General features: G+C 43.0%; 1 protein-coding gene across 1 annotated transcript; it reads right to left on the bottom strand.

Annotated features, from left to right (window-relative positions):
• Positions 1-5,886: 5,886 nt before the first annotated feature.
• On the bottom strand, positions 5,887-8,858 carry LOC122442626 (lithostathine-like). The gene is made up of 6 exons (XM_043470474.1): positions 8,809-8,858; positions 8,438-8,545; positions 7,782-7,900; positions 7,450-7,587; positions 6,433-6,559; positions 5,887-6,176 (listed from the first exon to the last, which is right to left on the bottom strand). Exons 2-6 carry the CDS (start codon positions 8,520-8,522, stop codon positions 6,109-6,111), a joined length of 537 nt encoding a protein of 178 aa, XP_043326409.1. The 5' UTR covers positions 8,523-8,545; positions 8,809-8,858; the 3' UTR covers positions 5,887-6,108.
• Between the last annotated feature and the right edge of the window lie 1,056 nt (positions 8,859-9,914).

Raw genomic sequence — 9,914 nt, 5'->3', positions numbered from 1 at the left:
CCCCAACCAATAATGCTGAAGAAGCCAAAGTTGAACGGTTCTATGAAGACCTACAAGACCTTATAGAACTAACACCCAAAAAAGATGTTCTTTTCATTATAGGGGACTGGAATGCAAAACTAGGAAGTCAAGAAACACGTGGAGTAACGGGCAAATTTGGCCTTGGAGTACAGAATGAAGCAGGGCAAAGGCTAACAGAGTTTTGCCAAAAGAACACACTGGTCATAGCAAACACCCTCTTCCAACAACACAAGAGAAGACTCTACACATGGACATCACCAGATGGACAACCGAAATCAGATTGATTATATTCTTTGCAGCCAAAGATGGAGAAGCTCTATACAGTCAGCAAAAACAAGACTGGGAGCTGACTGTGGCTCAGATCATGAACTCCTTATTGCCAAATTCAGACTTAAACTGAAGAGAGTAGGGATAACCACTAGACCATTCAGTCATGACCTAAATCAAATCCCTTATGACTATACAGTGGAAGTAAGAAATAGATTTAAGGGACTAGATCTGATAGACAGAGAGCCTGATGAATTATGGACAGAAGTTCGTGACATTGTACAGGAGACAGGGATCAAGACCATCCCCATGGAAAAGAAATGCAAAAAGGCAAAATGGTTGTCTGAGGAGGCTTACAAATAGCTGTGAAAAGAAGGGAAGCTAAAAGCAAAGGAGAAAAGGAAATCTATTCCCATTTGAATGCAGAGTTCCAAAGAATAGCCAGGAGAGATAAGAAAGCCTTCCTCAGGGATCAATGCAAAGAAATAGAGGAAAACAAAAGAATGGGAAAGACTAGAGATCTCTTCAAGAAAATTAGAGATACCAAGGGAACATTTCATGCAAAAATGGGATCAATAAAGGACAGAAATGGTATGGACCTAACAGAAGCAGAAGATATTAAGAAGAGGTGGCAAGAATACACAGAAGAACTGGACAAAAAAGATCTTCAGGACCCAGATAATCACAGTGGTGTGATCACTCACCTAGAGCCAGACATCCTGGAATGTGAAATCAAGTGGCCCTTAGAAAGCATCGCTATGAACAAAACTAGTGGAGGTGATGTAATTCCAATTGAGCTATTTCAAATCCTGAAAGATGATGCTGTGAAAGTGCTGTACTCAATATGCCAGCAAATTTGGAAAACTCAGCAGTGGCCACAGGACTGGAAAAGGTCCGTTTTTATTCCAGTCCCTAAGAAAGGCAAACCCAAAGAATGCTCAAACTACCGCACAATTGCACTCATCTCACACGCTAGTAAAGTAATGCTCAAAATTCTCCAAGCCAGGCTTCAGCAACACGTGAACCGAGAACTTCCAAATGTTCAAGCTGGTTTTCAAAAAGGCAGAGGAACCAGAGATCAAATTGCCAATATCCGCTGGATCATAGAAAAAGCAAGAGAGTTCCAGAAAAACATCTATTTCTGCCTTATTGACTACGTCAAAGCCTTTGACTGTGTGGATCACAATAAACTATGAAAAATTCTGAAAGGAATGGGAATACCAGACCACCTGAACTGCCTCTTGAGAAACCTTTATGCAGGTCAGGAAGCAGCAGTTAGAATTAGACATGGAACAAGAGACTAGTTCCAAATAGGAAAAAGGAGTACGTCAAGGCTGTATATTGTCACCCCGCTTATTTAACTTATATGCAGAGTACATCATGAGAAAAGCTGGGCTGGAAGAAGCACAAGCTGGAATTAAGATTGCCAGGAGAAATAGCAATAAACTCAGATATGCAGATGACACCACCCTTATGGCAGAAAGTGAAGAGGAACTAAAGAGCCTCTTGATGAAAGTGAAAGAGGAGAGGGAAAAAGTTGGCTTAAAGCTCAACATTCAGAAAACTAAGATCATGGCATCAGGTCCCATCACTTCATGGGAAATAGATGGGGAGACAGTGGAAACAGTGTCAGAGTTTATTTTGGGGGGCTCCAAAATCACTGCAGATGGTGACTGCAGCCATGAAATTAAAAGACGCTTACTCCTTGGAAGGAAAGTTATGACCAACCCAGACAGCATATTAAAAAGCAGAGACATTACTTTGCCAACAAAGGTCTGTCTGGTCAAGGCTATGGTTTTTCCAGTGGTCATGTATGGATGTGAGAGTTGGACGGTGAAGATAGCTGAGCACTAAAAAATTGATGCTTTTGAACTGTGGTGTTGGAGAAGACTCTTGAGAGTCCCTTGGACTGCAAGAAGATCCAACCAGTTCATCCTGAAGGAGATCAGTCCTGGATGTTCATTGGAAGGACTGATGCTGAAGCTGAAACTCCAATACTTTGGCCACCTCATGCGAAGTGTTGACTCATTGGAAAATCCCTCCCCTGATGCTGGGAGGGATTGGGGGCAGGAGGAGAAGGGGACGACAGAGGATGAGATGGCTGGATGGCATCACTGACTCAATGGGCATGAGTTTGAGTAAACTCCGGGAGTTTGTGATGGACAGGGAGGCCTGGCGTGCTGCGATTCATGGTGTCACAAAGAGTCGCACCCAACCGAGCGACTGAACTGAACTGAACTGATCTTCTTTGCTCTAAGTATGGCTCAAGGATGCACAAGTAATTCAAACTTAAAACAACAATCCATAACATTTTTCTGTCTAGCAATACGCTCAGATTTGTTTATAAAGACAGAAGGAAGTCAGGATTGTTCTTTTATCAGTTGAGGAAATCATATATGTTCTACTGATATTGCTGAGGAATCAGTATTCCCAGATGCCTCTGACAACTCTCTTGAACTATTACAAAAATGAAGCCAGAAGAGGGATAAAAGTTGCATATAAAAGAGAATGCAGACAGCAGAACCCCAGAGAAATGACACCTGAGCCCTGGTCAAACTAGCACAAAGCCTTCCTTACTGTTCAGTTCAGTTCAGTTCATTTCAGTCACTCAGTCGTGTCTGATTCTTTGCGACCCCAGGAATCGCAGCACACCAGGCCTCCCTGTCCATCACCAAATCCCAGAGTCTAACCAAGCCCATGTCCATTGAGTTGGTGATGCCATCCAACCATCTCATCCTCTGTTGTCCCCTTCTCCTCCTGCCCTCAATCTTTCCCAGCATCAGGGTCTTTTCAAATGAGTCAGCTCTTCACATCAGGTGGCCAAAGTATTGGAGTTTCAGCTTCAGCATCAGTCCTTCCAAAGAACACCCAGGACTGATCTCCTTTAGGATGGACTGGTTGGATCTCCTTGTAGTCAAGGGACTCTCAAGAGTCTTCTTACTGTTAAATATTTTCAATTATGTGATTTCATAAATACCTTTACTTTTTTTGAACAAAATCATATTGGGATTTTTCTTTCTTTCAACTGAAAATATCCTAACACAATGAGTTCTCCAATAGGAAGAATAGGATCTGGTCACCATAGCTGTGTTAGCTCACCTCCCATTGAAAATTGAACTCAACTAAAATAGAAACTGACACAAGCACAATCACTGTAAACTTTTCAAACCCATGTTGTTATTTTAACCAGGGAAGAAAATCAAGACCTCTGGAATAGAACAATTATAAATTCATCTAAACTGATGAAGTGTTTCCACCAGAAGCTCTAAATGAGTATTTAGTCAAAGCAGTCTACCTTAGAAATAGGATATGAAATTTAACAAACAATTTTAAAAAGACACTGACCATTCATTTCATCTCTTCATTTGGGAAGCAAAACTCTTATATGACAACACTGTAGTTCTCTTGGTCCATATGGAAAATTTTATCAGTGGTCTTGAGAGGGTAACAGGCAGGAAGGTTGCTGCTGCTGCTAAGTCACTTCAGTCGTGTCCAACTCTGTGCGACCCTTTAGATGGCAGCCCACCAGGCTCCCCTGTCCCTGAGATTCTTTCTCCAGGCAAGAACACTGGAGTGGGTTGCCATTTCCTTCTCCAGCGCATGAAAGTGAAAAGTGAAAGTGAGGTCGCTCAGTCGTCTCCAACTCTTAGCAACCTCGTGGACTGCAGCCTACCAGGCTCCTCCGTCCATGGGATTTTCCAGGCAAGAGTACTGGAGTGGGGTGCCATTGCCTTCTCTGGACAGGAAGGTTAGGGGCCCCCAAACAGAGGAAATAAGCTGCAAGTGTCAGACGTTTTTTATCTCTCCCTTAAGGGGCAAGAGGAAACAAGCTACAAGCATCAGATTTATTTCATTCTCTATACAAAATTAAAAAGTTTCTTTTAATGGCTGAGTAATATTCCATTGTATATATGTACCACAGCTTCCTTATCCATTCGTCTGCTGCTGGGCATCTAGGTTGCTTCCATGTTCTGGCAATTATAAACAGTGCTACGATGAACATTGGGGTGCACGTGTCTCTTTTAGATCTAGTTTCCTTGGTGTGTATGCCCAGGAGTGGGATTGCTGTGTTGCCATGATGACACCTGGTTCCATGTAACTTAACTTTTCTCAAACCTTCAGCCAAGCAATGTGTTTTTCTTGTGGAAATGCTTTTCTTAAGCTATGTTAATGAACTATGTGTTTACCGTAGGCTCTGTCTTCCTTCAAGTCGGTTTGCCTAAGACTCAGAACCCATAATGGCTCAACAAAAAAGTATGTTTTACTCAGGAAAATGTTCCCTTAAGCTATGTTAATGAGACTATATATTTGCTTGGGAATCTGCCTTTCTTCAGGATAACATGATTGAGTCAAACAGTCGACCTGAGTCAATCGTTTTATGGCCCGAGATGACTCACCTTGTGCCAATGATATCTCAAACTGCATGTTGTGGGTCAGGGCCCTGGTGCCACTCTCTGAGTTTTGAGACATTTCCTTTCTCTAATTAGCAGCCTCAGCCTACTAATGGGTATATAACTTCTTACTGAAAAATTATCAAGGGGGCACACTTTTTTGCCCCCTTCTGACATCTATGTCAGAAGTCTTCTCTATCTATTTTATATTTTAATAAAATTTTATTACACAAAAGCTCTGAGCAATCAAGCCTCATCATTGGCCCCAGATTGTTGACCTCTCCTCCAGAGGCCAAGAATCCCAACATCTTTCATGGCTCAGCAACAACATTTCAGTCTCATATGAAAAATGTGTTTTTCCTAATTAGGGAATGGGCCCAAAATATTTTTTCCATGATAAAATCTTGTGATGAAGTTGGGGTGGTGATAAAGTGAAAGGCAGATTAGTGGTCTTGAAATATACAGATAACATGAGACATCTGGGTCTTGCCTTCAGATAGGTGACTGGAATTTCTCCAGAAAATTGTCACTTTTTTAATTCAAAATATGCAAGAGAAATCCTATCAGACAATAAATTGACCCAAATCCTGTCCTAACTGTGTCAAAGTATTTCAAGGGCCAAGATGAAGGACCTTCTGCGATCAGTTTTACCAAGGGCCATCTAGGAACAGGGTTATCTAGGAATGTGGTTAGATGGACTCATGTCATCTGACCATGGGAAGGGAAGAGTGAAGTTTGAAAGACAATAAAAAATTGTACAATTTGAAAGCTTACCTTTTGTCTGTCAAAACTAATAACAAAACAATTAGGTTTGCGTTTTGAATGTTTTATCCATTTAATTTTTTAATTTGTTCATTTTGTTTATATTTTATGAATATTAATAAAATCTGTTCATTATCCTTTATACTTGTGGTTTAGAAAATAATGTTCTAAACATCATCTCCTAAACTGGTTGCCTCATACAATCAGAGACTTGGCCTAGGAGAATGTGTAAGCAGTAGAGTGTGTGGGAGAGCAAAGTCTTTAAATGGCCACAATTCACATCCTACGGAAGCAGTGCTGACGTACTCTAACCACAAAAACACCGAGAGGAATATATATATATTCCTGAGTGAAACTGAGCAGAGATTGACCCCAGATTCTCTTCACTCAATCATTTCCTCTCCAGAGTTTATCTATGAGGATGAAGCAGAGAAGACAAGCAAAGGAAAACTAAAACTACATTTTTTTTTTATTATAGTATCATGAAAACTCAGATTATAAAGCATACAAAAGAACCTGAAATGAGGCTGGGGAGGAGGGAAAGACAGAATGAGGTGGTCAGGATGAGAGTGTAAGGAAAATATCCCCTTCCAATTGGGTCTTCACACTTGGTTCCAAGTCCATGATGAGCTGCAACAAGACACAGGCTGCTGACTTCCCACCTGATCTAGCCCTTGAACTTGCAGATATAGGGTAAGTTCATATTACAGTTATACTCTCTCCATTTCAGATATCCTAAAGAGACAAAAGAGCTTGAGTCAATGGGGCTGGTGTAGCTTGAAGACCCAGTGGAGAGGAATCCCAGATTCTGGCCTTTCACCAAGGTCCTACTCAAAGGGAAGAAGATAGAAAGAAAGGAGAGATGAAAGGGGATGAAAGCAGACAAACCAATACTGTACTTCATAGCAGAGGAGGATTCTCTGACGATCAAGCCCAGAAATGGGGGATCAAAGGAAAAGACTAAGTAGAAGTGACCTTCTCTGTTTCTTACCTGATGTTCTGGACAGGATCCCACAGTGATCAGAGCTTGAGACAGTGGCAGGATTTCTCTCCCAGGCAAAATAATTGAGCACATCAGTGCTACTCCATTCCCATCCGCCAGCATTGGGCTCAAAGCCCTATAGAGCAGAGGATGGAGTCAGGTGATGTAGGAAAACTTTTAGAATTCTCCTGGCCTGATGCCCTCTGCTGGAATGCCTGGTCCCCTCCACAGCATCATGGAATTTGCTCTGCTCTTCCAGATGATGCCCCACAGCTCTCCTCTAGGAAACTCTCCCTAACTCCCTGCTTCACTTGGCAAATTCCACAGCCAATAATCACAAAGGCCAATAAAACACCTCGGAGTAATATGTCACTATCTGAACTACACTTGGGGATGTATTTGCAATTACCCTCTGAACCTCCAAGGCTATAAAACAAGACAATGCCTGTTTTATAAAAAAGGAAAGTGAGAATGAAAGTCGCTCAGTCCTGTCCAACTCTTTGCTACCCCATGGACTACACAGTCCATGGAGTTCTCCAGGCCAGAATACTGAAGTGGGTATCCGTTCCCTTCTTCAGGGGATCTTCCCATCCCAGAGATCAAATCCAGGTCTCCTGCCTTGCAGGCAGATTCTTTACCAGCTGAGCCACGGAAGCCCATTAAAAAAAAAAAGAAAAAGAAAAATGCATCAATCCTAAATCTTGATTTAGGACTTGCTAAGCACAGAATATTCAGACTCAAGGAAGCATAGAGAATTACAGAGAATTACAAATTCATGCTTGTGTGAATTGTGTAAAAGCTTGATAAGAGGCAGAATAACTTTAGCAGGAGTCTAGGAAATGGCACAGAACTCAGCTCTTCAGCTGCCCTCAAGGCCCTCACTTTCCCTAGTTATCTCCTGAGTTCCAGGGATCTCTTGGGTATTTGCTGGGCTGGCAAATGGGATGGGGCAAGGGGTGGGTAGGGGTGAAGCTGAGTGGCCATAGCATCTTTGGAAGTAACAAATTATAAAGGAAGTAAATGTACCTCTGTGGGGTCATGGAGCCCAATCCAGACATTTGATTGGGTTCTCAAGTTGTTCCTAACCAAGGAGGCCAGGAAGGATCCCTCAGCCCCGCTGAGCACAGACGCAAGGTGTCCTGAATGTCTCCTCTGGCAGGCAAACTGTGTGGGGAATGAAGAGACACAGGAGGAGCTTAGACATCACTAGGGGAAGGGCGGGGCCAAGAAGGGATGTGTTTGTAAGCATGAACTTCTTATTCTCACCCTAAGGAAACTCTTGAGGATCCCCATACCCCACAACCCTGTCTCTGACTTGCTTCTCCTTATCTCTATTAACTGCAAGCCCAAGAACTCACATTTGCATCCATCCAGCTTCTGGATAATGTATACAAGACATAGCAGGAGGACCCATAGGCTGTGGAACCTCTGGGACAGCTGATCCTTTCAGAGCGCAGTTCCTTCTGGGAATCTACTCCTGAAGAAGAAGAAATAAAGGAGAGGGATGAGGTAAAATGGAGATAAGGGATTAAAGTATGGAGGTGACCTTGGAGAATATCTATGAGGCCAGTGCTTGGGGCAGTGACACCAAACTCCTAAGTGCCTCTCACCATTGCCAACACTCCAAGGATTTCTCTTTCTTAAATCATGAACTAGATGTACTAGTTGGGAGACGGTGTGTTTTCTTTTTATGCATCTGCCTAATTCAAACACTCTTTTCCACCTCTGGACTGTTTGTTCCTACACTGGATCCTCATCATTCTTCTATGCATTAATCAACTCACATAAACTAGACACTACTGAGAAAATGAAAATCATCTCATCCCACTGTTATTGAACCACTGGGGTGCCTCCTACCACTAGGTACCCTGAAGGAAGGAGTGATGACTCAGGAATCCAGGCAGCTATGTTGTGTGGGGATATCCCATTACCAGGGGAGGCACAGGAGCTTTCCTCCTTGCCTTGGCCCTGAGCAGACACTGGGAACCCAGTGCTAGAGGCAGAGAAATCTCACCTTGGACCTGAGACAGGAGCATCAGGCAGGATAGCAGCATCCAGGACAGCCTAGGGAGGCCCAGGGAAGGCAGCATAGTGTCCATGAGGTGTGGAGGCAGCTAGAGAACTAAAGGGAGGGTGGTCAGAGAGAGGGTGTGAGAGATCCCGTGTTGTACCTCTTGTCTTTTCCTTCACCTAGTCCCCTAGGAATAAATTCAGCTTGGTAGCATCCCTCCTCTTCCATGGTGCTGGAAAGAATTAGAAAATCTACACATCCTAGTGCACCTGAGATCTCCCAAGTCTGGCTTCCCCTGGTCTCAGAGCTCCCTTGTTCTCTGAAGACAAGGGTCCTTGTACACTTCCCCCCCCCCCCCCCATCACGGGTCTCACCTTATCTCGGCTCCCACTTAACTGTCTTACAGGGAGCTGCCCTGGCTTCTCAGGGCAGAAGAGACTGGGCTTTTATAAGAGAATTTGAGGGAGGGGCACTGAAATGAATAACAGGAAAAAGGAGCCAGGACAGGGATTCAAGGACATGCCTGCCACAGGGAGGAGTCTCTTCCCAGAAAAGCCTTGGAGTTGCCACAAATACTGCCTCTTCCTCATTATCATATTAGCACTTTTTTCTGGAAGAGGTGAAGTTTGTTCTTCCCACTGACTTTTCCATAATTAGCCTCTGTGGCACAAAACAAGTTATTAATTGTTTAAGGGGCACATCTACTGGAATAGTCTTCTGGTTTATGTCTCAAGTGCTCACTCTTCTAGGCATACACATGTATTTTTTTCTAATTGTGTAGTGGAAATAAATAAATATTGGATATTAAGTGGAGATGTGTATGGGAACTGTAAGTATCACAGATAAGTGACGGCAAGAAGATCCTGAAAGTAATAGAACAGAGGTTCAGCATTGCCTCTTCTACATGGTAGTTCACTTTAAAGAAACTTCAGAATCATCTCATAAGTCAATAGATGAGCCAAAATCTTAAGTGAAATGAGAGGCAGAAACTTGCCTTCCTGGTATTCTGAGATGGAGTTCCTCAGTGGATAGTGATAATTTGATATAATAAGAGGCAATGAAGGAATTTCAAACCTAGGAGTTCTACAGTCACAGGCTGCAGAGCTGAAGGAAGAATGAGAGAGGGTGAAGGAATGATCAGAGGAGGGTCTGGGTGAAATCGTAGATCTGATCCCACACTGCATATAAGTTAGATCTCTGCTCCATCAAGATGCTCAGTCTGCTGGGCTGCTGACAACTGCCTTCCAAGACTGTCACTGGGCTATTGATGAAAAGTCATTTCTATTACACTCTAGTCAGGTGGTCAGTGCTATATGAGAACACTAAGAAAACTTCATTAGTCGGGTTTATGTTTGAGCTGCCAGCTTTGGTAACTCTTGAGACACATGGCCTGTGATTGGGGTTCAGATTGACCAATCTAGGGAAACATTATAGAAATTCTCTATAGGCCCTGACCCTCATGTGATGTTTATAGCTAGTT

The sequence above is a fragment of the Cervus canadensis genome, chromosome 5 (genome assembly GCF_019320065.1).
Source record: "Cervus canadensis isolate Bull #8, Minnesota chromosome 5, ASM1932006v1, whole genome shotgun sequence".
NCBI lineage: Eukaryota > Metazoa > Chordata > Mammalia > Artiodactyla > Cervidae > Cervus > Cervus canadensis.
The sequence above is the reverse complement of the archived record's forward strand: the minus strand, read 5'-3'. Positions and strand labels throughout refer to the sequence as shown.

What these genes read in the sequence shown, in the direction of transcription:
- LOC122442626 (XM_043470474.1), bottom strand. Translation starts at nt 8,522, where the DNA reads ATGGACACTATGCTGCCTTCCCTGGGCCTCCCTAGGCTGTCCTGGATG. An exon ending in GAAGCTGGATGGATGCAAAT is followed by an intron (nt 7,588 to 7,781) that starts GTGAGTTCTTGG and finishes TTCCCCACACAG; the next exon opens with TTTGCCTGCCAGAGGAGACA. An exon ending in GGCTCCATGACCCCACAGAG is followed by an intron (nt 6,560 to 7,449) that starts GTACATTTACTT and finishes TCTGCTCTATAG; the next exon opens with GGCTTTGAGCCCAATGCTGG.